The sequence below is a fragment of the Haliaeetus albicilla genome, chromosome 4 (assembly GCF_947461875.1).
Source record: "Haliaeetus albicilla chromosome 4, bHalAlb1.1, whole genome shotgun sequence".
NCBI classification, from domain to species: Eukaryota; Metazoa; Chordata; class Aves; order Accipitriformes; family Accipitridae; genus Haliaeetus; species Haliaeetus albicilla.
This window is the reverse complement of record NC_091486.1, coordinates 42,341,848-42,369,627: the sequence shown is the minus strand read 5'-3', so window position 1 is coordinate 42,369,627 and position 27,780 is coordinate 42,341,848. Positions and strand designations below refer to the sequence as shown.

At 40.0% G+C, this 27,780-nt stretch overlaps 1 protein-coding gene across 11 annotated transcripts in view; it reads left to right on the top strand.

Annotated features, from left to right (window-relative positions):
- Nucleotides 1-27,780, top strand: part of AGAP1 (ArfGAP with GTPase domain, ankyrin repeat and PH domain 1) — a 395,948-nt gene that overhangs the window by 277,187 nt on the left and 90,981 nt on the right. For 8 of the 11 annotated variants that reach the window (XM_069782145.1, XM_069782144.1, XM_069782146.1 and 5 more), the window contains 2 exons: nt 1,386-1,547; nt 20,089-20,250. In XM_069782145.1, the coding sequence (XP_069638246.1) occupies nt 1,386-1,547; nt 20,089-20,250 (324 nt within the window). The remainder of the gene's footprint in view (nt 1-1,385; nt 1,548-20,088; nt 20,251-27,780) is intronic. The other 3 variants (XM_069782147.1, XM_069782141.1, XM_069782142.1) reach the window with 1 other exon arrangement.

Here is a 27,780-nt window from a genome sequence, read left to right as displayed (position 1 = left end):
TGCTGTCTTCCCAAAGGCTGCTCTGGGAAAAGACATAATGATAGAACTGGGAGTCAGGAGATCTGGGTTTTATTTTCCAGTCTGCCACAATCTTCCTTTGTGGCCCTGGGTCATTTAACCTCTGAAAAATGGGGGAAATGATAGCAGATAATTAACAACCTCACAGGAGCATTGAAAATTAATTCATTAATTTTTCTGAACTCATCAGTAGAAGGTGCAATGGAAATGCAAAGTGTTAGGGTGTTTTATAAAATTGTGTCTGTTTCTTTCCCCTTATATGTGTTTGTAAAGAGTATTCTTAAATCCATAGAAGACCTATGGGGTACCTTTCAAGAGCCTGCCACAAGGAATGAAAAGTAGCATTGTAAAATCTCTGTATCTTTATAATATGCAAGTCCTGTGCTAGGAATGGAGTAAAACGTGCTCAGAAACAAAAACTGTAGAGCAGACTTTGGCCCATATCAAGTTGTAATACCATCAGAAATCTGAGTTTCTGGAAATGTTTTAATTGTTTTGACTCTAAAATTTATTCAACCAGATCACACTTCTGTTTTATGGCGAGAAACCTGTCCCTGTTGCTCCCCCTCATGCACACCTCCCAGCATTTTATTGTCTTAGACCTCACTGATCATGAAAATACTAAAAATGTTTCTAGTGTTTATTGGCTAAGGCTATTCTTTGTATCTCACCTTTTGTGTAGTAGGCCTTCAGTTAGAGTTGCGATGGGCACATTGCAGTGGGACGAGACATGAGAATGGTATTTGCAGTCAGTGGAACAAGCCTCTGTTGTGTGCTTTGTGTCATGCTATTGTTTTAGGATTAAAAATCCAAATAAGTTGTTTTTGCTTGGTCTCGCAATGCTAGTAGTTATTTGTTCCCCATCACTGTGTTCTTGGCTTGACTTGGGGGACATACTTATGTGCAATATTATTTAGAAGGAGATTGTTTTAAACTCTTTGAGTTGACTTAGTTGTCTTATCTCGGTTGCTTGTGTGAACAGTGGTTTTCAGGAATAAATGTTATTTTCTGTGCAGTCTGTCTTTTGTGCTGTACCTGTGACAAGTGGAGAACCTCTACAAAACGCGACTGGTAGCAAATTTGTGGAGGATTGTGTTTTCCAGAAAATGAATGAACAGAAGGAGGTGAAATCTTAAGAATTTAGGCTCTTTTGTCAGAAGTTCCTAGCTGGATTTGAGTGAGCTGCTGAAATCTGCTGTGCCCCAAGCTGGTCGCAGGACCGTTGTCTTCAGTTTCAGGGATGGCTGTGTTGGTTTTCTGTGTTGGTTAAGTAATCTCTTCTGCTCTGTTAAGATGCACCCATCCACCTTCATGCAAATCAATTTTGTCTTCTCTATTGACACAATTTGTTTTCCATTTATGTCTAGGGAACGTGACTACTAGCACATCTGTGTCTCAGATGGCAAGTGGGATCAGTCTAGTCTCCTTCAACAGTCGTCCGGATGGTATGCATCAGCGCTCTTATTCGGTCTCCAGTGCAGATCAGTGGAGTGAGGCAACAGTCATTGCAAACTCTGGCATTAGCAGTGGTAAGAAACCTGGAGCTGGGGGGGTTTATCTGCTTTGGGGTGAAGGGGGAATTTGGTGGTTTGCTTTTTGAAACAGAGAAAAAAAAAAAAAGCCACAACCTGATGTTCACCCAGATGCTCTGTTGGAAGCCAAACTTCTAGCATCTGAGAGAAAAAGGAAAAATTAGGTAAAAGAGAACAGATCAATGCAATACTTTTTCAGCAGGAAGAGCGAATGTAATTATAATACTGCTTAATTTTAATTTCAGGTACGTAATGTAGGTTGTTCACTTGATATTCTTATTTTCTTACTCTGTGTGGTAGGTATTAGCAGTAAATTATCCTCCAGATCTTTTCATTGGCGTGTCCTTTCTCAGCTGTGCTCTTGCTTTAATGTATGCACACTACTGGCATAGTAGTAGTGTTTTCTCTGTGGAGCGTTTAACAGTATTAAAAGGAGCAAACACTATTCCAGATGGTGTTTTGCAATGATTAGATTGTAACAGTGAGACAGGGATTGTTGTTCTTAAAGAGTATGCGTGATATTTGGTAACAAAATGGTGCATCAGGCCTCAGCGGAGTGCCGGAGAAGGACAGAGATAAAATGCTCTTCACCTATAGCTGACTACGCAAACGAGAGCATCCTTGGAGCAGCTGTGGCAGGTGGGCTGGGACTCGGGTGTTTCTGTTGTGGTGTGCTGCAGAGATGGTTCATACTGGTGAAGCACACATGTCCAGGAGCATGGGGTTTCATAGGCAGTTAGAGAAGCCATGGAAGGTTCATGAAACGGAGGGGGAAAGGAGGTGAGTGTGTGAAAGAAGAAAGAACTGAGAAGAACTTGAGAATATAGATAGTGGGGGGGTAAATTGTAAACAGGACAGGAGAAGGGGGAGAAAAAGCTGTTTCTGATGGCTATCCCTAAATAGTGAGAGTTATAGGAGTATGAAAACTATTTCACATGCCTGTATATGTATATATGTGTGTGTGTGTGTATATATATATATCTCTGTGTAAGGTTTGAATCTGAGTATAGCCCTGATGCTAGCTCTGGGTTTTTAAGCAGCTTTGGACAGCTTTTCAGTGCCACCTTATGAGAACAGAGGGTTTAAAATCATACTCACTGAGGGCTCTGAGTGGCATTAGCTCTCAAGTTCATAGCTGCTGAAGCACATACATTTCTGGAGCTCTAAACTTGTGGAAAACATCTTCAGGAGCGTGATATTTGCATCAAAATGATACGGACTTTGGCCAAGAATTTTCTAAAGCAAGCACCCTTTATTTCAGCCTTGGTGACAGCCAGAGATCCTGCTAAGCAGCATGATAAAATGTTTCAGTGCTGTTCTCTTCTGTGTCCACCCAACTCACCCCTTCCTTTGGAAACTGGTTAGTCTTTTATGGCAATCAGCAGTGCCCTACATGGATTCCTTTAGACTGAACCGGTTTCACGGTTAAGGCTGTATATTTCTCTCTCCTTTTCCCAAGCTGCTTCATCATTTTAATCCACCCCAATTCTACTTTCCTTTTAAAAGGTTATACCAAAGTTGTGGCTTTTTGCACCCTTCTTTTATACTGTAGCTTTTCAAAAAAAAGTTGGAGAATATTGTATGTTTACCCTAGAAGGGAGGCAAGTGAAAGTCAAGATGTAGTCTCTGGTCCTTTACACCTTGCCATACCTACCAACAGGTGAGCAGATGCCGTCCCCGTGCTCCTTAGTGCCAGATGTGACAATGGAGGCTGCAGTAGAGGAAAATCTTCAAAATGCAGAATTCAATGAGTTCCTAAAAGTGGCACATAATTAATATGTTCAAAAGTAGAAATATAACCTAAATTCCTACCTTTTCCCTTCCCCTTTACTTTGTAATGCTGTTTCTATTTTCGAGATATTTGCTGGACTTGTCTTTTGTTGCTGAGGCTGCACTTCAGCTAGTTTTAAATTCCTGGTGAAGGGAACCTTTTCTCCTACACAAGCTCTCTACTCCCAAGTATGTGCAGTACCTTTTTCTGACTTGATGTTCATATGTGATTACTTCTGGATCAAAAGAGATGACAGCTAGCATTATCTATGAAATATTTATTCAAAAAATGCAGATGACTGGTGGGTGCTTCTGAATAAGCTTGAATTGAATAATTTCTTGCAGAGGTTCTAATTCAAAAAAAAAAAAGGTTGGGGTTTTTATAAATATGTGGGAAAAATTGGAGTTTTAGGCAACTAAGGGTCAGCAGAAACAGAAGTATTGTGATAAAACTGCTACAAAACCTCAAGAATAATTCACTGCTATCAGTGTATCATCTTTTGGTAAGCTCATAGATATGTCCTTTATGTTGGCAAGTTGACGCATGAAAAACCCTTTTTAATTTCAGGGGGTTTTTTCTCCATTAAAAGATTTTTGAATTTTAGTCATAAAAAGATAATACTGTGAAAGCAGCAGGTATAGCGAGAAGCTAAGCATCTTTTGGAATTCAAATGCCAATGTACTAGAGAATATGCCTGCTTATTGTCACATGGTTTTATTGTAGACAAAATAACATATTGGGATTCAATTTTTCTCTGCACCTTTTTTTCACATTAAATTAATACTTTGTGTGGCTCCGGAGAACTTTTCAAAGTCTTCCGAACCAGACCTTTGGTTTCCTGGGGCTTCTGTCTTTCAAGCAGCTGTGAACATCTCCTAATTAGATAAATTACTTTGTAGTGGGCAGAGCCACAAAACAGGAGGTGCTGGTTAAATTAAAGGGGAAAAATAGAAAAATCCATTCTCTGAAATGGAATGCCCCACTGCTTTATGACTATTACTGTTGTAAGGTTTTACATTTAAGTACCTGAGGTTTAAAATTAAATGTCTAATATAATTTGGCACTGGTAACATGAAGCCTGTGACTGCCCTCGGAGAAAATCTAGACAGCTTAGTTCAGTGTTTCAAATTGCTGTCTGCTTGATAGTGAGCGGATCGTGTGACTGGCTCACTATTTAGCTAAATACCACCTGCTGTTCAGCATAATTTTGAATGCAGTCACATATTTGCCTTAAAAACCCAGAAATTTAAAAAGACTGTTCCAGCAGCACTTGAAAAATTAATTCTTTTTACATTTTTTTTCTTACTCTTGTAAGTACTTGACAGAAGTAATTTTAGCAGCAAGAGAGAATAAAAACTGGGGGCAGTAAATCCCTGTCCGGGAACCTCTTGTGTAGATTCTTTATGGACCCAGAATTGATCTACATGTCAGATCCTGATGTAGTTTAAACTGTTTATCACCCTAATGGCGGTAGCGAGACCATGAACATCAACTTGTAATCCTCCATGAAAGAAATTGGTGTTTGCAGTCGATGAAGGAGCAGCTTAGCTTTATTGATAGAATTAGAACAATTACTGCTGCTGCAACTATTGGCTGAGAGGTTTTCCTGGATCGCATTGGAAGCCTGTGATTTTTTTTCTTTGATAAATCTTTTCCTTGATGGATCATTTTTTTTTCACCCAGAATTATCTATAGTTGTTTGCTGCTGGGGAATAAGAGGGTTGTCTGGTCTCAGGGGAGCCATTCGTAACCTGTGCAGGTGTTGGAAGTTTGGCTCAAGAGTGCATATCTGCGTGATTCCTCCTCTGCAAATTTGGCTCATTTTATTTCAAACCTTCTTTTTCTTCTGCAAGTTTTCTTAGCTAGGAAAAGCAGGACCATTTTGAGGAATCAAGGAAAAGCTGGCCAGGAGTACTGTTGTGAGGCATCTCAAACTTGAGTATGAAACACAGTTTTTTCTGATGGAACACAGATTAATATTAACTAGTGGTGTTGCTGCTACTAATAAGAGATGGTGCTGTCTGTTCTACAGTCTTCACTATCTGTACATTGCTAAAGAACTTGAGAGACAGATCCTTAAACTTCACATCAGAGCTTTCTTTTGATGGAAGAAACCACAGCCAGCTATATTACAAAGATTAGATTCATGAGACTTAACTCACAGAAGACTGAGGATGTTATTTCCTACCTGGGGATGAAGTAGTAGTTTATTCATTCTTTTTAAATGTCAGGTTTTATAATTTGGCTTCTAAGTCTGTGTCCTGAGACTATTAGAGGGAGGAATTTCTTCCTTAAAGTTACAATATTTAGCTGTTCTGAAACAGAGCTGCAAACAGTAGTTTGCATGGGACAGGGATTTCTTTCCTCTGGACTTGTAAATTGTCATTTGAGTTCTAGCATGATATAAAATTCTGCTGTAAATCAAATATCTGTTTAAATATCATCCACTTAGGCTTTATCACTATACAATTGCTTGTATGGGCCATTTGATCTCAGCTATAATTTATGTAAGTTGTAATACCTGGTGTCTTTTGAGTTTCTAACAGTTTGGTGTTAGGGTTTATTAATGTAAAATTGAGTTCTCACAGTGCCATGGGGTATGAGAGGTCATCAGAATGTTTATATTAATGCAGACCTTACAACTTGCCTTACTTTTCTTGTCGTAAGCACTTGGAATGATTAAACAATGAAGTCTTCTGCTATACGTTGAAAAAGAAAATGGTTCAACTTGCCTCTGACAGTCATAACACTTTCCTTTCAAAAGTGAACCAGAAAACATCATTTAGAGTTGTTGGAATTCAAGAGGCAAGTTCTTGACTAGGATAAATTACATAATTTCAAATAGATTTACAGAATTTCAGAAAGGTTTGTGGTAAGTGTGTATAGATGGTTTAGGTTGGAAGAGCTTTTTCCTCCTTTTTGAAGAAGGAAATCATTACTCAAAAACAAATATAAGGTAATTTTCTCCTCTTTTTTTCTAGCTGCTCTAGAGCTACTCTGGGATTTTCTGCAGTTGCAAATATTTAATACTGTAAAATTTGCCATGTGTAAGACAGTGTATGTGCAAGTAGTTTACATTGTCTTTAAGAAAAGGAAGGAAAAGGGAACACTGATGTACTTTTTATACCCTTTTGTGATCAACAGACAGATTGCTTCTGGCAAATAGTTCCAGAGGGAAACTTTGTCAGTTCAGCAGGGTAAACTCTGCTAACAACAACTTATTATTGCCTTTGCTTTCTAAAAAGCCTAGCATACCTTGAGGAAACTTGGGTTATAAAGTACTACTTTCTAGCAATTCCTGGAAAATGATCCCCTTTCAGCGTGAGGTTGCATACTCAAAACCTTCCACTATTAAAATTTAGTTGACGTCTTTGACAAGCTTTTAACTGAAGTAGCCCAGTCAACCAGAACTATTAAGAAATTCTATGCAACAACGTCCTAGGTAGCTGGACTCCCACCAGCATAGTGTCTATGCCTTTACTCAGTCAAGAAACTGATACTTTCTCAGAATTGCTGTAGTACCTTCCTTGTGGCTAATAATGCATGGCAAGAACTATCCTGCAGGACTTCAAATTTCAGACTGATTTTAATTTACACAGGGGGAGATGCACTTTTACAACCTGTGGTTCCCAAAAATAATGTAAGGCATGCAGGGCAGAGCAATGGTTGTGTGTGGGGTGACAAATAAGTTCCTTAGAATAATAAATTGGTCTCGAACTTCATCCTTGGTTTCAAAGCAAATTATGAGTTGCTGCGCCTCTTTCTTAAGAAAGAGTACAGGAATATCCTTATCATGTTTTCATAATTAATGAAATTTGACAAATTGCAAGCAGTCTGCCAGCACCATCTCATTTAGACTATAATTTCAGCAGTTTTCACTTGTGCAAATTTCATTGTCTGTGAGCATTCTGTATCTCCTTCTAGATCCTCACCATAAAGTATATGAGGTAAAGATCTTGATGCTCTCATGGAAAAAAAGATATTTGCAGCTAGATGTTCTGCTATATTATTCTCATAGTTGTGTCATTCATCATTTTTCCACTGCAGTATGCTGAAGAGGAGGATACCAAAGGCTGCCTGATACTTAAATAAGACACTAGAAGTGGTGGTGTTTCACACTGGTTTCTAGAACTTCTTAAAGCAGAAGGAAGCCATATCATTTCAGTGCTCAGCTAGAAAGAGTAGGTCAGCAAAGAAATCCGATCACTGTCTGACAGCTTGAGCATTAGTCAGGAAAGCATCATGTTGTCTGCACCCTACCTGAGCTTGAAGGCAGATGGAGAGAGCAAAGGTGGTGTTTCTGAGGTGTGGGCATCCCATTTGTCTCCAAAATGGTGTTGGCATAAGGATAAGTTCTCTGGAAAGGGTTTCAGAGCATTAAACTAAATGATGCTTTCTGCCTGTGGTTTTTTAGGAATGTGTTAGCATCCAGAAGCGGTAGGACCCAATGCTTACCCATTCCATATTGTAGACCATAAAAATCTCAATTGAATGGGAAACTTTAAGATTGATTAGGGAAGTTCCTACCAGGTTCACAAAATGCAGGCACTTACCTTGTGTTCTCTGGGTGTGTGTTTGTTGCCAAAATGATGGGTAAAACCTGTCCTGTCATACAAATGAAGAGCGCTGGGACGTGTTCCTGAAATTCTGCCCAACATGCCAAGCTGAAAAAAAATAATCAAGGGGCAAAACCTCTGCAATCTGCTACCTCTGTGCAGTATGGGTTCAAACGCTGTTGGCTTGCTTACTGCTTTCAGTATGCTTCCCACCAGGTCATCCAGGCTGTGGGTTGCAGTTCAATGAACACCAAAGTGTAGATGAGCCATTGCCATATGGTCCCACCGGACTTCGCATCCGGCAGAGAACACATTACTTCATGATGAGTTAAAAGAATGAAAGATATGAAAGCGGTTCTTCAGTTTGTGTCCGTGGTGGAGGGGGGAGATGGCACCAGTAAGCCTTTGAGACTTAAACTGAGCTGGGTCGCGATGTTGGTTTAAGGAGATGATTTGGTACGTGGGCATTTCTGCACAACTTTGCTGAGTTTCAGCTAAGTACTTCGGTATTTACCTAGTCCTGCTGTTTAAATCCTGAGCTATATTATATGGATTTTTACAGTTCTGCAGTTCTCCAGAAACCCATCTGTTTTTCTTGTTTAACATGCTCTTCTTTCTGCTGTCCCCCTCCCCCTGCTTAAAATATAAAGAGTTACTGCATTCAGCAATTAAATTCTGCACTTGGTTCCAAAATGGCAAGAAATGTGAGTTTCCATCTTCAGATAATTTGACATTGGCAACCTCGTGCTCATCTTAATCTTGTTCACAGCCTAAAGTGCCAAATGTCTGTCAGTAAATTGTTTATGTGACTAAATTAACTTTTTGAGTGGAACTGTAAAGCTTTGGTTTTTCCTGATGTTTACTTATGGAGGCTTAAATGCATATTTTGCTTTTAGTTTTGCTTAAAATTTAAACTGAAATAGGAAAGCGTATGGCATGTTCCTTACAATAAGGAAAAAAAGATTTTTTTCTTGTTACTGATGTTGATTAACCTGACTTGATTGTCTAGCAGTGTTCAATAAATCAGTGCTTTTTCTGCCTGTAGCTGGGTTTGGCTGTCACACCTTCTCCGTTTGTCTGCACTCATGAGAAAATTTAAAAAAAAAACAAACTCAAACCGAAGCACTTTATTATGGAGCTTAAACTTTAGCCTGACAGGATACTGAGAATAGTGAATGTTCTCTTTATCAGGTCTTGAAACTCGTGTCTAGGAGACGCTCTCCATTCCTGACCTTTCAGGCACAGGGTCAGTGTGTTGCAGTACACTGCTTGTGGTATTTAACCACCGCTGAAAGTCAGTACTTCGCAAGTAAGGGGAGTGGATACCCAGCACTGATATCACTAGAAACAGGGGGCACTTTTAACTTCAGGTTGTGTTTTAAAATATCTGTCTCTCTCTCTCTCTATCTTTCTCTCTATCTCCATAGCTGTCTCCTGGTCTAACTTCAGCTGCAAGCTGGTTCTCTGTAGCTCAGATGCTTGACATTTGACAGATACAGTGCTTAGAAGTCTGTAAAATATATTCTGTTCTCTGTTTCTATATGAGTATCTGTCAAAATGGAAGGGTTAATATTGAAGATGATTGCGCCACTGTACAAAGTGAATTCTTCATCGGGGAGGTCATCCTGTAATCTCATTTGTATAAAAAGATATTTTAATCTTTCAAAGATTTTTTTTTTTAATGTTTGTAGTTCAAGTTTGCTTTAATCCTAAATGTTTGCAGTTTGGAATGAGCTTTGCTGTGATGTTTCTTGGCAAGTCAGTCACCAGATAGTTTGAGAGAGAGGATCAGCTGTGATTTTTTTTTTCCCCGTATCTCAGAAGTAAATGTGACCTGTGGTCTTAGACTGCTTAAATAGTGGCCGAGACATCAACACATTGACTGCATCCAGCAGCAGCAGAAGGACGGATCTTCTGGCACTAGCTATTAAAAGCTGAAGAGCTGTATTTGATGTGAGGATGCCTGTATGCATTCAGGAGTGATGTATCTTGATAAATTATAATTGCGAGGAAAGAAGTACACGAGATGGGTTCACGCAATATTCTACAGGAGTTTATGAACTTTGAAAAATAAGATTGTGTTTACAGAGAATAATATAAATTGAGACACATTCTCAACTAAACACACAGGAAAGACATAATACTGCAAGAGCAAACTGTGACACTTTATAAAATCTTCTGATTCAAATACTGTGGCTTAAAAATTTCATAAGCCCAATGCATTCAATATTTAAGGACCTTATAAGTAAGACTTAAGGAGGGAAATGAGTAAGCCTCCCAGATAAGTACACTTTTCTTTTTCTTAATCTTTTAATCCAAATTTTAATAATCTAAATTTATATAACAATAATATAGATTCTAAATTTAGATAAAGTTTAGTAATGTTTTAAACACATAGTTGAGAAAGCTCATGCATAGCTATCATTGGAGTAAGTCCTGAGTTAATTTCTTCTTTTTATGTCCATACTTTGGAATTTCAAATAGATGCTTGTAATAATTAGATTTCTTGTTTAATGTATGTCCAGAAGCACACTGCTTTGTTTTGCCAGGATCTGGACAAAATGTGTGCAAGAAACACAGACGATGCTTTTATTTCTTCCCTGGTTTAATGAAGTTTCTGTTCCAATTAACATGAGAGCGGTAGTCTCATCAAGCATGTCTGTTTGCAGGCTCGGTTTCTTTCCAGTCCAGATCACAGAGTGTGGGGTACAGGGACGTTGTGTATATGTTACCTATGGAATCCAACACTTCAAAGCTTCTTCACAGCATATACAGTTCAAGGAGTGAAAGAAGCCTCTGTTAAATCCGATACGCAACTCTTTCACAACCTGCTGATTGTTGGGGGACAGCTGAAGCACAGAGACCTGGCCTTCCTGCAGGTGGAAGAGCATCTCCTTTCAAGTCTCTGGGCCCTTCATTTGTTACAGTTGATATCATTCCTTAATTCAGCGATCATGTGCACCACCCACAGTCCAGGTCGATGAGGAGTATCCAGTTTACAAGTTGCTCTAGGCGAGTGGCTCTTCTGATGCATGGATTTTGTGAGGGCAAAAGAAGGGCCCTGACTTTGCTTGTCTAAAACCTCAGAAAAGCTGGTAAGAGCTAGAAAGAGTGCTTGATTAAATCTAAAAGTAAAAAAAAGTTTGTCAATGACAGTTATGTCACCTGACACCTACAAAAGGTAGCAAAGACATAGCTTTATGTTAAGAGCTTTACTTTTCAGCTACAGGTTTCTGTAATAGGAAAATGGGTCATTTTGCCTTTGATGAAGAGTATCCTTGGTCTTGCTTCCATTATTTCTTTTCCTTTCTGACGCTGGTGCTTGTGGCATACGTTACCAGGAAAGCCTTAGCCCTTTCCTACCTAGCATGATGCAATTAACTGCCTGTTTGCTATACAGCAGTTATTCAGGTTTAATTGGAAAATGTTAATAGTGAAAGTCTCTTGATTTTTTCCAAAACACTGGTATTAGGGCTTGTCACTGAAGTCTTGTGGACTGACAGTGGAGAGTTTCCTGTCTTCTTCTCAATTACCAGTGAGTGGGTTTGATGCTTGAAGTTATCCACAGGTTATACAGACTGAAGGTTAAAGTACAAGAGTAGAGACAAGAGACATCTTTCTGGCTCTGAGCATTTCTTTGAAGAGAGTCAGTTCTTCCTTTCTGTCTTATTTTGCCTATCTTGAAATACAAGGTAAATATTTTAGTAGGAAATTATTCAGTAAGGCATAGGTTCATTATTCTCCAAGTGCCTTGAGACCTCAAGGCTCTGTTTCAAAGCAAAATATTGTTAAATGAGTTTTGTTTGCAATTAGAAGACAATGCTGATCGCTAGATCAGGGCGGAGCTCTGACCCTCTCTGTTTAATTAAGGTGAGTTTACTATGCATATCATTTTGACCAATGATATAAAACAGTATTTGCCACAAAATGTTGTGTGTACTTGATCATGGCGTATCTCGTTCATCCAAGATCTATTCTTTCAGCGGTGCCCCTAGTGTTTATTTTTCTGCAAATCAACATTAGTTGGGATGGGCTTGATGGGTTCGCTAGGTCCAGCATGCCGCAGCTGGTAACTATTCTTGAGGTGTCTGATGATCTACGTGGCTTCAAAAGTGGGGGATAGACTAACCAACACATGGCCTGGAATCAGACCAGAAGATACTGCCCTGAAACCATTCTGCAGCCATATGATTTGTCTTCAGAAGGACCATCCATCTTCTTTCTCCTCCATGGGGTGGCTAAGAACTAGTTACCTGAAATGAATCCCCATAACTGGCTGCCTTCTGTAATATTCCTCAGCTTTCTGTTTTGTATACAGTTGATGGCTGGAGAAGCAATGCCTGTAGCATCATACACCTAGTTTGTAGCAATTCAGGGTGACACCATGTAAGAATCACATCTTCTCAACAGATCTGATGCTGCCTAGTGAGAACGTTATGCCAGAAGAATTAGAGACATCCCTTATTTATCTAGACTGTAGATCTGTTCAGCGGGAGCCATGAAGTTAGTTTGCCTTGGGATGTGGTGGCATCCTACAATATCTGAGACTTTGCATCTCTTTCTAGTTTGTTGTCCTTACATATTCAAACAACTTGTCATGCTTGATCTTTCCACAGGGCATTTTCAGCCTACAGTACGAAGTAGGCAAGTGCAAAGATGCACCTGTGTAATGGGGGATGAGATAAATTAGCAAACTCTGTTAACTCAGGGAGTAGTTTATATCATCATTGCCCCTGACCTAAACCTGCTTTAGGCAAGATGTGCAGAGGAGAGATTAGCATCTTGTTCCCAGTTCATGTTCTAAGGCTTGCACGTCCTCTAAAATACAGTTAGTCTTTATTTTGCTTGTCACCGTATCGGCAACACAGGAGGGTCGCTTAGGAGTAGATGTTTCCTCTCCTTGTGTCAGATGGTAAATTCCTTCTGTGATACAAGGAGCTTACTTCATAAGATGGCTTTGAAAGGGAGTTAGCAGGATACGGTTGCTTCTTTTCTTGCTTGCAATACTTTGATTTCTAGGGAGCAGGATGGTGTATTGCTAGCATTGTAACATGTTGCTCCTTAGGAGGGAAAATGTAGCGAGCAATGTACTTTTGTGGGCTTTTTTTAAACATTATATTGCATTTTTGCTTTCATGCTTCCTTTAAGACAGCCAGATATTGCGTGTTAGTAAGAAATGAGCTAGAGGTAACTTTGTCTTTCCTTTAGATAAGGGATATTGTAACAAGGGTCTTACTATCTCTGAAATTATTGAAGCCAGTCCTTCCGATATCTGTGCTTTACTGTCATGAGACTGACTTTCTTTCGCAAGTCTGTGGATGATGTCCCTCGCTTGTCACAAAGTGGCTTATTAGGCTGCCGAGTGGAAACGATCCTGTCATGCCAAACATGCCTTCAGGTCTGCTTCGCTTGAGGCGTACTACCATGTATCAAAAGCCAGACCCTCCAAAAGCAGGGAGATCTTTTTTTGTCAAGAAGGAAGCTTTGGTTTTCTTATTTAATTGAAATTGCTATTAGAGGGAAGGAGCCAGTAACTTGGGCATTCAGTGGGGCTTTCTGTACATGACAGGATAGCTTTGTGATTTACAGGCTCTAGGCATAAGGCTGGAAAAATGGTAGACACCGTGGAAAGAGAATACTCCTGAGGCTCTTTCATCTCCATCCCCCGGTTCTGCTCAGAGCTTCCTTTTAATTTCATTCAGTGCAGCAGGTTAATTTAAGCCCTCGATAGCTTGAGTGTCCAAGCTGAATTCAGCTAAACGATGACCGGATGAGCCTAATTCCTACCAAGGATATAAGCTCCGTGTACTTTAAAAATATTTGCCTTTTTTTTTTCTGCAGGCTGTAATCTCGTGCCACCCCTTCTCCCCCACTCATGAGTGTTTATTATCATCTGCAGATTTCTGCCAAGCTGCAGTTTTGACAGGATTTTAATGTCAGTCCTGTACATCGGTGCCTGACTCCAGCCTTCTGCAGTCATTGTGCAATTGCAGCATCCCTTTAACTTCGGTCTGAGGCAGAGGAGGAATATAAAGAACTTGACAGAACATTTATGGTAATAGCTGTAAAGGGAAGCTGTAGAGCATTGGATTTCACAGCCAGAAAAATCTCAGCTTGGGGAAATGGGTCTGAAATACAACTACAGATGGTTTTAGTCTATTGCTTCCCCTGTTTAAATAAAAGGATTGCTTTTTTCGCCTCTATTTAAAACACATGTGTGGAAGATGAAAGTGTCCAGCTATTTTTTTTATTATTCAGTCCAGCTACCGACATCTTTGCCTTATTTCATTTCAACACTAATGGCATAGTAAAAGTTCTGAAACACCCTCTTTGGATTCATCCTTCCTTGGGTCGCGGCAAAGATTCCTGCTGCAGTCAGAGCTGTTGCTGTTGTTTTCGTCATCAGCACTTTCTTTTTCCCCTTGAACCTGGTGCTATTAATTGTGTTGCTGCTTCTGCTCTTTAATTGATCCCATTCACCGGTCCTGCTTTTGTAACGTCTGACTTCTTGTCACTTCGGCAAATCAAAAACCCAAATTAATCAATCTCCAGCCACTTGAGAATAAGGCTGCATTCGGGAGCTGGGCTTGACAAAAAAGTCTAATTTTACTTTGAAAGCCTGTTGGAAAATTTTAACAAGAAGATGCAAGGAAAATGTAAACCGGATCAAGCTCGACTTTGCTCTGTGGAGAATAGTGTCACCTGTTGAGTTTGTTTCAAGTTTTTGTAAATAGGTGATTTGACAAAAATATGAAATAAATCAAAAGACATGAAGATAGAAGAGGTCAGAATACTCTTGTTTCCGCTGCAGATGGTTACACAGGAGAGAGGGTTGTGTGCGTATGAGAGAGAATAGGAACAGTGGGCCAAAGATGAAGCTCCGCTCTCGGATTTTTGTATCTCATCCTTTATGCTGTGCTATTCCGGCACCTTATACGTTGCCTCCTTTCCTCATGCTTTTCGCACCACTAGCCCTTTTACCCTGGCCTGGGGCACTCATGCCTGCTTATTGTCCCTAATTTTCTTCACCTCCTTGGTTCCTGGGCTGGTATCTTCTGCAGCTTTGCTGTGCGGGCACTGCAAGTGGTGAAGGAGAAATTACTTCAGTTTTAATATCGGACGTGCTCAGTACGGATGTTTGGGCGTTTGGGATGCAAGTTAGTCATTGTACTGTGCTAGGGACACCGAGGCATCACAGGCTGGGTTTGAATTGGATTTCTAACCCTTTTCAAATCTAGGAGGACTCTCGCGACATCCTTAGAGGACACAAATGGAGTTGTCCACGCGGCTTCCAACAATAAAACAATAAAAAGATAAGAAGTGGGACTTGTGTGGAATATTACCTTTTACAAACATCGTAATATTGCGAGAGGATATCAAATGTGTTTGAAATGGCAAATAAACCGCAGTACAACAGCACAGCCCTTGAGACTCTTCTGAGAAGGATTGGTTGGTTTCGTTTTTCATTTAATGTTCCGTCTCATAATTCTGGGTTGTAGTTGTAGACAACATACTTCTTCCTTTCTGCCTCTTGTTTCTTCTACCAGAATTTGTCATAATTGAAAAGAATTTCTCTTACAACTGTGATTACAAAATGCATCTAGGGGAGAGGCGGGCATGGGACTTGCTTTCTGGAATAAAAGCTGCATTGGCTTTTTTGTTGTTGTTTTGTAATTTCTAGCAAATGAGGGTCAGATTTGAACAAGCAGAATCTTTGTCTTATCCCATGTGTCATGCACCTATAAAGAAAAATCACTGTGCTAACAACAGAGTGGTTGGGTTTTTTAATATCCCATCTCTTGATAACTTAAGGGGTTTGGTTACCAAGTGTCACTTGTTGTTCCTGGGCAGGGAGTGAGCTACTGCATATTTTAAAATGGCCTCAAATAACTTGTGTAGGTATAAACTGACCCTCAATATACTCTGAACTGACTATTTTACTACTTTCTCTGGAATGAGCGCCTGTATTTTGTCATACTGGTTTGTGTAGAAGCTCTCCTATACCTTGGTATAAACTTGCCATTATTTCAAGACCCTGCAAAGCTAGAAACTCACCTTTCAACGAGAAACACATTTTCTTGTTGGTACGGAAAGTCGCCGAACACGGATGTGAAATTCATGGCATCCTCCTTATCGCGTCATGAGCGTGCAGAGGTAAACTGCAAGGACGTGGCTGGTGTCAGCTCTCGCAACTGAGAGGAGTTAATAATCACACTGGGGAGAGAGGGCAGGGAGGAAGGCTGGCTGTTTGCTGGGAGAGGGCATGGACATCTCTAGCTCGCTTCTGTAGGCTGCAGGCAGCAGCAGTCGTAGGCTGGAGCATGGTGACGCTCTGTTTTGGAGAAGAAAACATTTTTCAGCAGTGTATTGCTGCACATCACTTGAAACGTGGCCCAGCAGTTGCAGAACCGAGGATGCGCTGCCCAGAGCAACCCCAGCTACGTGGCAAGGGGAGAGTTTTGTCCTTAATGTTGTATAATATAGATATACACCCTGCAAATGACGACCATCATCAAGGAAAGCTGCCTGTACAGTCCATGAAAAACTGCAAAGCTAATGATGGGCTGGGCAGATAATCGTGGGAGAGTTAATTGTAAGGTTCGATATGGCATCTTGTCAGCAGAGATAAGTTGTCACGTTTTCCACTTGAGCTGAAACTAAATGATTGTAAAATAAGTTATGAGTGTCCTTGGGCCTGTCTGCCAGAATGATGGCTAAGAATACATTCCTGGCCCATCAGTCTCAAGCAGCCCGCTTGATATTTATGCGAACTGAATGTTATTTTATTCCCCCTCTAGTCATGCTTGTCAGCTTCCCGAGTGAAAAGTGAAACTGCTTCTTTGACTCATACTTCAAGTATTGAAGCTCGGAGAGGCTGCAGATTGTTATTATTATTACTAGTATTATATATTTTTTTGGGTGTGCGTTGAACATTGATGCCCGATTGGGAAGAACTAATGGCTGACATTGAACGCGCGGGATGGCTGCAAAACAGCCCATCCCAACCCAGTGAAACGCGTCTTATGAGTTCCAGTGCCTCTGTCAAAGCTGGTTTAGATGTGGAGTAATGAGGCGCTTGCTTTTTTAATTTGGCGTGCCTTTTTCCTTGCTTTTTTTTTTTTTTTTTTTTTTTTATATTTAATAGTGCCGACAGTGGTCGTCTGTTCTCAGGCGTGGTAATTGATACAAAATAAAATGCATTATTTGTATTCAGTCAGGAGTATGAAATTGCATTCAGCGGGCTGAAGCCTGAACTCATTTACAGTTTTCCGAAGCCGGGCTTTCAGGAGCCCTCTTTTCAATTTGAAGAATACCTTGTCAGGCAAGAGAAGTAGTGGGAAATGGGAAAGCACAGCGTGTAAGCCTAGCGCCTTTTGATTGCTCATATTTTAAACCGGGAGAATGTTAAATAACTTCCATCTTCAAAGGGTGGTCTCCGAAACCGGGAATACAGGGCATTAATACACCAACAATATCAGCTCGGCACCCGTTTACGAGCGACTTGCGTTTCTTTTCTGGTTGAGGGGGAGGGAAAGCTTCGGGCTCTTCGCTTCAGAGCCGTTTGACCCAAGGACAGCAGGTTATTACCTGGAAAGGGCTGCGGATCACGAGGATTTACCATAGGAGGTTAATTCTTCAGCTCTCCGATGCGAGTAGTCGGACGCTACGTGTGTAAGTGTCCTATTTTTCAGAGCTCACAAGCAGGTTTTGTTGGTGCAATTTATAGCCTAGAAATTAGAGTAAGCTCCAGTAAGCGTACAGATCTACCTTAATATTTTTTAACCAGGATCCTGCTGAAAAATATATTCTGCAATTTTGTGACAGAGTAGGGTTTCTTGACCATTTTACAGGTCCAGGGCATTGTGGTTGATGCTGGAGTCACACACGGCACTCGTATGCCCACCTTGTATGCCCTTTCGGCACGTGTCTCGGCATCACAAATATTTGGAAACGAGCTTTGTGAAAGGCATGGGAGAGGGTTGTAGAGTTGTTTTTTCCTGGATATTTTTTTTTTCCTCCCTGTGAGTAAAATGGCATAATTCTTTTTAAAGTGAAAGCTGAGAATGAGGCCTGTCCGTGTGCCTCTTGCCTCGTATTTTCTGAAGGGAAAAAGTGACGCCTTTTGAGAAACTGTATTAGATGTGAGCAAGCCTTTATGTCTGGTGTGCTCTCTGGGATTTTTCTGTGATATTTATGAATTTTCTGGATTTTCACAAGCAAATGAAAATCAATGAGATGCATTTTTGGTGCTCTGTGGCCAGACCTTGCTGCCACAGCCAGGCCCCTTCCTTGCCAGTGCCTGGCTCTGCAGCTGACCTGTCTCAACACGGCAATTTTCACATCATTGCTGCAAAGGAGGGAGTTTTGTGTGTGGTTTTTTCTTCTTTTTAAGTACCCAATGTATGAAACCTTCTCAAGTCTCAAACTGGAGGTCAATGTTTAAGACTAGCACTAACCAGCTTCCATCCACGGTCATACCTTTGTATTGCTGGCATCCTTTTTTGCGTCTTCTCTTCTTTCAGTGTCAAGGAACCAAAGGTACCCGTGTCCCTTTTGCCAAGAGCATCCTGAGCACTGGCATGGATTCTCATCAGGGTTTGCCTTCCTCTTCATCCAGGGAGACAGCAGACCCTTGCAGGATAGCCGCTTTGAGCATTTTTGGGTCAAATACTTAAAATCTCCTATAGAGATACACAGTAAATACATTCCCATGATTCCCTTTTGTGGTTAAATACTTGATGATTGGTTTCAAAATAGTGGACATAGGGAAAAGAACAAAAATCCTTAATAATAAGCTTACATTTGATTTGGTCTCTGTTGCCAGGCAATTAGCTCCATAACTTATCCCTCACTAATAACTTGCAGCACAATTGTGCTTAGCAGGTAATTAGTAAGTAAACTTCATTAGAAAAAAAGAAAATAAGTGTTTCTTTGTCAAATAGGCAGTTGTATGGGGATTTAACTACTCAAAAAGTCAAGAGCCACTTTTTAAGTAGTCTTTGGCTTGATAGTCTTCTGACATACTAATTCATCTTAAGTGCAGTCCTGGTATTGCACTTAAGTGCAATGTGGTATCTAACCAAGGTTCTGGAAACAGCTTCACTTTACCTGACAGCAAGCACTTTACTTAAAGTGTAGGATGTTACATTAAACTTTATAATTAAAAACAAAACCAAACCAACAAAATAGAAATGCATTTAGTACTGATCATAGCCAAAAGATTTGTTGCAAATAAACTAAAATCATATTACCAACCTTGGGAAAAAATACTGGATTAAGGTTAGTTGAGTATTTGCTACGTGAAAGCACCCAGATAGAGAGTGAAGTTTCAAGTATGTCTTCATTTCCTACACTTGTGTTAAATATGGCTGTTAGATGTTTCTTGACTGAAAACAAGAACAACTACTCAAAGAGAAGGCATTCATGTATTACCGGCCATTACACGGACCACAGATGAGACTGTGGGTCTCTGCTTACGAGAGGGGGGTGTCATCAACCTTTAATTTTGATTTGGTTGAGCAAGCTAATTGGTGGCGGAGGGGAGAAAATGACTCTGTCATTAGTTCTTGAAATTGTTGCATGTTATGCTACCATAGCTAATACAGAGGGAAACCAAACACACTGAACATGGGATTATTTTTTTCATTGGGAGCAGGTAGTAAGTGACCCTTTATCACACAATATTAATTGTACGAGGCATACATGAGTTCACACCTTGTTTTCCTACCTTTATTGCCATTACCACCTTTTCTCTCTGTGTTGTCTTTAATATTAATGAAAGCAGATAGCGTTCAGAGGATGTTAAGATATCTGTGTTCTATTATGTATTAAAATGTCCTAGCGTTATACGAGTTAATTTGAGGATCTGTAAGATCTTTGTAAGAAAGAGCAATTGGAAATAATAAAGTGATTTCCCATTGTTTTTTGTCAGTTCCAGCTGGCCTGTTTCTAAAATTGATGCAAAGTCCTGTTGATTAAAGTCCTATTAAATCAGAACTTCAGCCAAGTTGCTTTTCTGTACCTTTTTGAAGAAGTAATGGATATTGTTAGGAGACTCTTCTGTAGCCTTTGGAAGTCAATGAGCTCAAGAAGTTAGCTGCTAACAGATAGCAAAGGGTTATATCTTGGATTCTAGCAATCATTAATTTAAATTATGCAGTATTTTTCTTTTTCCTTAATTTTTTTTTTTCTTCCCCTCCCCAAATTGCAGATACTGGGTTAGGAGATTCTGTGTGTTCGAGCCCAAGTATATCCAGTACAACGAGCCCCAAACTTGATCCACCTCCTTCACCTCATGCCAACAGAAAGAAACACCGCAGGAAGAAAAGCACAAGCAATTTCAAAGCTGATGGTATCTCGGGCACAGCTGAAGGTAAGCTTACTCTATGGTGGAAGTCTGAATTTGGAAAATATCATTCCAAAGAGCATTGTTAGTACAACCCAACTACACCATTGGCTTTGCATACAGAAGGTAAAGAGAATTGTACTGAAGAAGAGAAATTAAACACTGATCTTTTAAAGATGAAGCTGAATAATCTGAAGTATCACTTGGATGGTGAATTCCACTGTCTGAAACGTGTTTGGAACTGATGTTTTTTAATAAATAAAAAAGTGTCCCCGAGTTAATATGGAGAATCATTAGCAGTAAAGGTAAGGTGCAGGCATACTTGTGAAGTTAAAAAGAAAGAAAAAGTCAGGTTCACTCAGTAGCCCATACATCACATTAGAACTTGTGTATTTTTTCAGTATTATTAAATCTTGTGTTACCTCTTCTGCTTTGACCCATCCTGAGCTCTAGAATCGCAAACGCTTCTGCTGCCTGTTATTGTTTGAATATTCAGTTGCTCATGGAGAGATTGTGTTATTGGAGGATAAAAAGGAAAAGGGGAGAGTTTAAATGTTTGGGTTCTTTTTTTAAGAACCAAAAAGGAAAAGCCAAAAAGAACTTCTTTTTTCCCTTAGGTTTAGCTTACTATTTCCAACATGAACACTGGTATAGCTGTTCAATGCCCTTCTGAAGGGGTAACAATGTGTACAGTAGCCAGATATGATAAAACATGCTTGTATCTTTAGAAAAGAAGAAAAGAAACATGCTAGGATTCAACCAAAAGAGCTCCAGAAAAAAAGATGAACAAGGATAGTTGGAAAGCTCAGAAACTGGGGAGTCAACATATAAGGAGAGATGAAAAATGGAGACAATGGAACAACATTGTTGGAAAAGGGGAGTGTTGAGTAAGAAAAAGATGCGGTTGTAAGCATTGGAGAGTAAAAAAACAGCTAATTCAGTATCAAAGAGCGTTGGAGCAAGTTCTGAAAAAAGGATGACAATTGCAGACGGCTGAAGAGACATTAAAAATAGATGTGATAATAGTATACAACTGAGAAGGGGCATGTTAACTACTACTTAGTCATCCTTATTTTCCATTTATTTAATTTCTCAATTGCACTTCTTTCACATACGGAATTTATTTCCCCAGCTATCTATACAAATCCTTTTTTAAAAGCCATCAGTTTTTTTTCATAATATTTCCTGTTGCGTTCTCTTGCCAGTCATTTAACTATCTTTACTGTTAGTTTTCTCCTAATTTATGGCCTGAAGCCAAATTTTATTTTAACCTTTCATTTTTAATGTTATCTTTTTTTTTTTTTAACAATCCCTTTTACACCACTTATTTTCATACCTCAATGGCAAGTTATAGAGGGGATTTTTCAGAGCGCTCACCATTGGTCCAAGACTATTTTGTTGAAGTCAATATGAATCAAGACCAGCTGGATATCCAGAGCCTTTGAAAAATCTCTTTCTAAGTAGTTAATACATGTATGTTTTCTTTCTCCTGGGGAGATTATTTTCACAAGTCACTGGAGCTGGAGCCTGTGTGGTCCTGGTCAGCAGGCGCGGACTTCTGACCTGCAGCGAGCAGTGGGGGATCTGCAGTTGTTGCGCATCTTGCCCCTGAAATCCCTGTTCTGATTGAAGTGGGGAGTATGTGCTCCTTCATCCTTCTCTGTTTTCTCTTGCTCTTCTCCTTGTCTTCCAGCATCATAACATGCTAGTCTGAAATCCTTTGGCAATAACTCAACAAAATTGTCCTCTTTCATATAAATGGGATAAATATGCTTCCAGAAGGGCAAGAATTGGCTGGCAAGCAGTAACTAAGTAAGGCACAGGAAGCCTTAAAAGTAGTAGTGAGAGCCAACACTTGCTTTTACAGTCTTTGTATCTCTGCGTTAGCCCATCAGCTTTCTTTGACCCACCTCTTCTTGCATGTCTTCTGAGATGGGCACTCTTCTCTGGCTTGGGGCTCACAGTTGTGTCTTAGGTGGGCCACAGTTAAATTCTTTATAACATCTCTTTAAAAGCACAGCCCAGTGAAAAACAACAATTGGCCACAAGAACAGAATCACAACTTTCTACACAGCGTTCTTGCTGTGCGTGAGAGGAACTCCAGGCCTCCTTCAGCAGATAACTAATCTTACTGGCCCTTGAATCCTTAGCAAGGTTGGGAGGAGATGCCTGACAGTTAGGACAGTCAGCCTCGTCTGTCAGTGGTAGCTGAAGGAGAAAGCAATGAAGCGTGCTCGGGTTCCCTGTCCTTTTAGAAGAAGGGCATCTCAGAAAAAGTAATAATGATTGTAGATTCCTGTGAAGTACTTTCTAGCAAGTCTAACAAAGGCTGAGGGTTCCTTTTTCCAAATCCTGGCATGTGGGCACTTGCAACCTTTGTGTGTATTTTCTGGTACTTGTAATTTCTGGCTTGCACCAAAAGGTTGGGTATGCTTTATGGTTGACCAGACAGGTAGCGTTTATCTCTCTGAGCTTGTTGTGATGCTGAATAACAGGAATAACTCCAGTCCTGGCACAACCTATGTCACAAGCCAGTCTGCTGCTAGTGGGGTGTGTATCTGAGGTGCTTCAGGCCGTTACAGGTTTTTCTCCAAGTAGTTGAATGTAGCATTTTCGCATCCATCTTGTGATTCAAAGCAGTTTTCAGTTCAATAATTCAGCCTTTCCTCAGGAAAAGGCTTATTTCTTTGTTCTGCAGCGCCTGGCTACAAATCTGTCCAATGACCTAAAAGATTTCCGGTTTGATTTTTCTTCCTCCACACTTGCCGTAAGCATAGATTTAAACCCTCAGAGGGTTACTGCAGTTTTGAAGACCACAAATCCAAATTAAACAGTAAAAGGGAGATGTTCTGAGGGATGCATGCTTTGCCTTGGCAACTTTGATTGAGTGTTTGAGATACGGCAGGTGACTTATTGAAAATGGAGTACAGAAGACTGGTGATAATCATGGGAGAACCATATCTTCCTTCCTTCTGGAAATCCTGAGCTCACTGTGAAAAGGAAGAGGAGGATACTCCTGCAGTAGCTATTCTCAGACAGTTACAATGGATCAGAGTTAAATGATTTGAGTAATTCTGGATTTTATGTTGCCTTCCTTTGGGTCCAGGCACTTTTCAAGTGTAAGCTTTCAAACAGAAATTCTGGGTTCCTTCATTTTTGTCTGTAGCAAAGCTTAGGTGTTCAATGAGGTTTAAATCTGGTCTTCAGCAAACTCTAGCATTTTTACTGCACTTTGTGGTCTTTTTTTCTCCTTGAACGTGCCTGCTTTGATCATTGACCTCTGCCCAAGTATTCAGATATCACGATGATGGACACTAGTGAGCCCAGGGCGATTCACTAATTCCAAGGACTGATGCTCATCTCTTTTATGCCCTTCCATAAAGGTCATGCTGATTCTTCTTTCTCCACACTATCTGCACATGCACAGCCCTCTCTTTCTGGGATCGATTCTTTCATCTTACTTGGTTTATCTTTCACAGGCTTTCTGAGACAACGGTTGCAGCAACAAAAATACTAAAGCAACTGTGCTGCAGTTGGATGAAAATTAAAATTCAATTCCTATTTTGGAAAACCAGATTCTTCTGAAATTTTTCCAGTGCAATGAAACCCAGAGAGAAGTTTTTTAGTTCTCTGTACAGAACTTGTCACTGAAAAAATGTCTCAGTGTTTTTGAGAGTAACAGCAGGAATGCTTACATTAGGCAAGGTGCCAGCAACCAGCAGTGTTTTTCCCACCATGCTGTCTAAACTTGCTCAGAGCAGGATTATATAGTGCTGTGTTTCAAAGAGGAATAGCAGCTCGGAGCCCAGTCTGTTTTGGTACCCTTGTGCTGCTGCAGTTAGTGGAACAGCTAGCGATGATAAGAAGGTTTTTCAGCTTGAAAACAAGTAGAAAAATTAAAAAGCTTTCTTGGAAGTACTCTTACAGAAAGACCTTTCCCATTGTTTATTTTTCTTACTCTTGTTAGACAGTTTCAAAGCTTCATGGCTATGCCAGCTTGAACCTGCCTGCCCTCAATCCATCTGTGAGATTTTAGGAGCTATAGAAAGCCCAAATCTGCATCAAATCTGGATCAGCTGTGCTCTGCAAGTGTTCCATTGACTAAGAGCTGTGGCCAATGGCCAATGTTGCTGTCTGCTGTAAGGCCAGTCTGACTGCATCCAGGTAGATGGGTGAATCGCTCCTTCACTCAGGGAGATGCAAGGCAGCTGCAGGCAGAGTGCTGTTAATTTATCTTCTCTCTCGGCAGCGTAGGCAAAACAAGCGTAGTTCTGTGTTTCCATTCATGCAGATGGAGCTGAGAAACAGGAATTGATGACAGAGTAGTAAATGTGATTAGCAACTTAGTAGACTTTCCGAACTCTGTGTTTTCTCTGTAAATCCATGTTCCACATTCTTCTTCATCGCTGATTTCTAAAGAACTTTTGAAGGACGAGGAAAGACCTTTTATGTTTCTTTTTAGAACTGTTTTCTTAACACAAAGGTGTTTGTTCTCTGCCCCTGGTAAAGTAATTGCTTTTCCCTGTGCTTTTCAGATCTGTGCAGTCTAGCGCCCAACTCTAGGTGTACGCTTTCTGGCTTGTAGCCAAGGATGAACCCCAGTTTACTGAGAAATTGTATTTTTCTTCTTTTACCGGAGTGAACTGGTAAAGGTACTTCAAAAGCTTGTGTTCTTCACATGCATATTTTATAACACTGAAGTCATTTTTATGTTCCGAATCTCGGGGAGTGTTGAAGATGAGCTATAGTTAAGTTTGAAATGAAAATATAGTCATTTGTTTTCTGTGGATGGAAAAACAGGGTTTAGTCAGACTTCTCATTTGTACTTTTAGCAATAAGCAAAAATTTCACTGCTTTCATCTGGTTTCTCAGCTGCGTGGGGACTTGAGTCCAAGAGGGTGGGACAAGGTGCAAAAAGCCAAGGGAGGTGCCAGTTCATTCCCAAGACTTCTTCGCCCCTTTCAGCCATCCCAAAACCAGAATGACAAACTGTATTAGGGAAATGCAGTTCTTGGCATCCATCTCTGGAATCTGTATAACACCTGAAAATTTAATGTTTTCTGTAAATTGGAAGCAATACAGCTGTCAACTGAATATGCAGTATACAATGCATGAAAAAAACCTGTATGCGTTTTACCTGCAGCTTCTCACGCTAAGCTTTCCTTAGTCTCATCCCTCAAGCGTCCCTGTGATTTACCTGCTGGCATTGTATGCTGAAATGATTTAAACATGCTTGGCTCTGTACACGGCTCTGTGCATAGTCTTCTCCAGACAATTTTAACATGCATTTCCTTAGGTGCATAGTTCTAGTAAGTGTGCGGCAGCTAGACTGAAATAAAAAAAATGAAATTTCTCTAACCATGCATTAAAAAAAAAGTGATTTGGGAATTTTGGAAATTTAGTGGAAACACCTCTGAGGTCTGTTCAGTGAAACAAATGCAAACAATGAGCTATAGTGTTTGTGGGAGAGTAGAATCTTCATTTGAGAGATGGACTTGACATTGTTAATGCTAATACTTACTTATAAATACATTGAATTAAGCACCATGATGAAGGAATGTATTTTTATTTGGTGCTATTTTTTTCCTTTTTTCTTTTTTCTTTTTTTTTTTTTTTGGCTTTTTATGGTCTGGAAGAAACCTTCTGACATTGTCAGAGGACAGCATGTTCAGAAACCTTTCCAGCACAAAAAGTCACAGCATCGTCACTCCCTTTTCTCTGCAAGGAAGATGTGAAATCTAATATCTTGACCTGCAGCTGCAGCAAGGGCAAAACTACTCACCTTTTCAAGAGTTTGTAACCTTTGGAATCAAATCTATTAGATGTCAAGGTCCCTGTATGGATTGTATTGCTTGAAGTAAGGCAAAGAACTAAGCTGCCACCAAAACTTCCTCAAGTAAAAGCTCTTTCCAGTCCGTTACGGGATAATTAAGTATACTGCTGCAGTTGTACAGGCAAACAGATGTTGCCCATGTAGCAACTCCACGGAAATTATTCCTGGTAATCTTGTCATCCTAGTTATGTTACTAGTCCCTATAAATCAACTATCAATATTTACAACTGACTGTGTAGTAGGAGTGGATTTGGGGGTGTTCTTGGAACAGTGGTTTTTATTTCAGTAAGAAGGCAGGTTTCTGATACTGTGAGATGGGTGAACATGTGAAAATGAAATAAAGCATTAGTGCTGGCATTAGGGAAGAGTTTTCATCATATTCCTGTGGCCTATGTGTGGACATATCAGAGTTAATTTAAGCTAACTCATTTAGAAGCTGTTCATCCATCTAGCCCCATGTGGGCTGCAAAGCCCATCCCAGCACCCTATCTGTGTGCGTAGCCTGCGCTGGGATGCTGCTGCTGCCACGATGCACGTGGGGGCTGAGCATGCTAGCTTGCGGCAGGGGGTTCCCCATGTGCGGTAAAGCCGTAACACAAAGTCTGAGGATAAATCAGTAGGGGAAAACAGTTGTTCCTTAATTTTTTCCATGCCCAATGTTTTTTGCAGTTATACTCTCCTTAAAGTAGTTAGAGATATCTTAAGCATTTTCCCCTCTAAAAAAAAAAAACATATAAAAAATTTAAAAACCCAAATGCAGACCTGTGTCATACAGAAGAGGAATATGTTTCCATCCTGTCATGCAGTATTTCTATGCATCTTGTGATGGATGGTTTAGTGAGAGCAGGCTTTGTTTCTATTTCTGGTCTCTTTAAGTGCCCGAAGTTTTAGCAAGCAAATGTTCCATAGTTTTAAAAAATGTTCAGCAGTATTTTAAGTGAGATTGATACAAAAGTGGTGTTTTGACTGCAGTGTTGAAGAAAGAAGCATTTATTTGGAACTGGAAGGGTTTGCAGTATAAGCAGATAGCTAGGAACGTTGGGGTTTTTTTAAATAGGTTTGTAATTCATTTAGGGTTACTGCTGAATTCTCTTAATATACCATTTGTTGATCGTAATGTCATTTGTGTAGTTCTCCTGTGCATGAAACATTTCAGAAATTTCAGCAAATAGCATTTTGCTGAATTGCATACTGCACACAAAAGACCCAAGTTCTGCTTTTCTGATTGTCACTAAATTTGGAGTTTAACAAGCTTGCTTTTAATAAGATTTTAGGAGTGTGGTTTGATAAGTATATGCATCCTGATTTTGTGGGTTATCTCAAAAGAGTTGTAGGCCTTGCCTGATCCAGCCATCCTCTGCTCTAGCTGCTTTGTAGGTAAAATTTATTTTAAAAAACCAACCAACAAACCAGACAAACAAGCAAACAAAAAAGGTCTTAGTTGGCATTAAAAATGAAACAAAACTGAGCAAAATATCTAGCTGTATTTTCTTCTGTCTGCATGAGAACTTAAAAAAAAATCAACAGTATGTGACCATATTTGTTGTCTGTAATGCCAAATGCTTGTTTTGATTTAAGCGTACTGCAAGTGTCTCAGAGGTTATCACCTATTCAGTGTCAAAACACTCTTTGGTTTCAATTCCACTGATCATCAGTAACTTCATTCACTGCTTCGCAGGAGATATAGTACTGGCCAATTGTTGTACACCTGAGAAGCAGGAGGG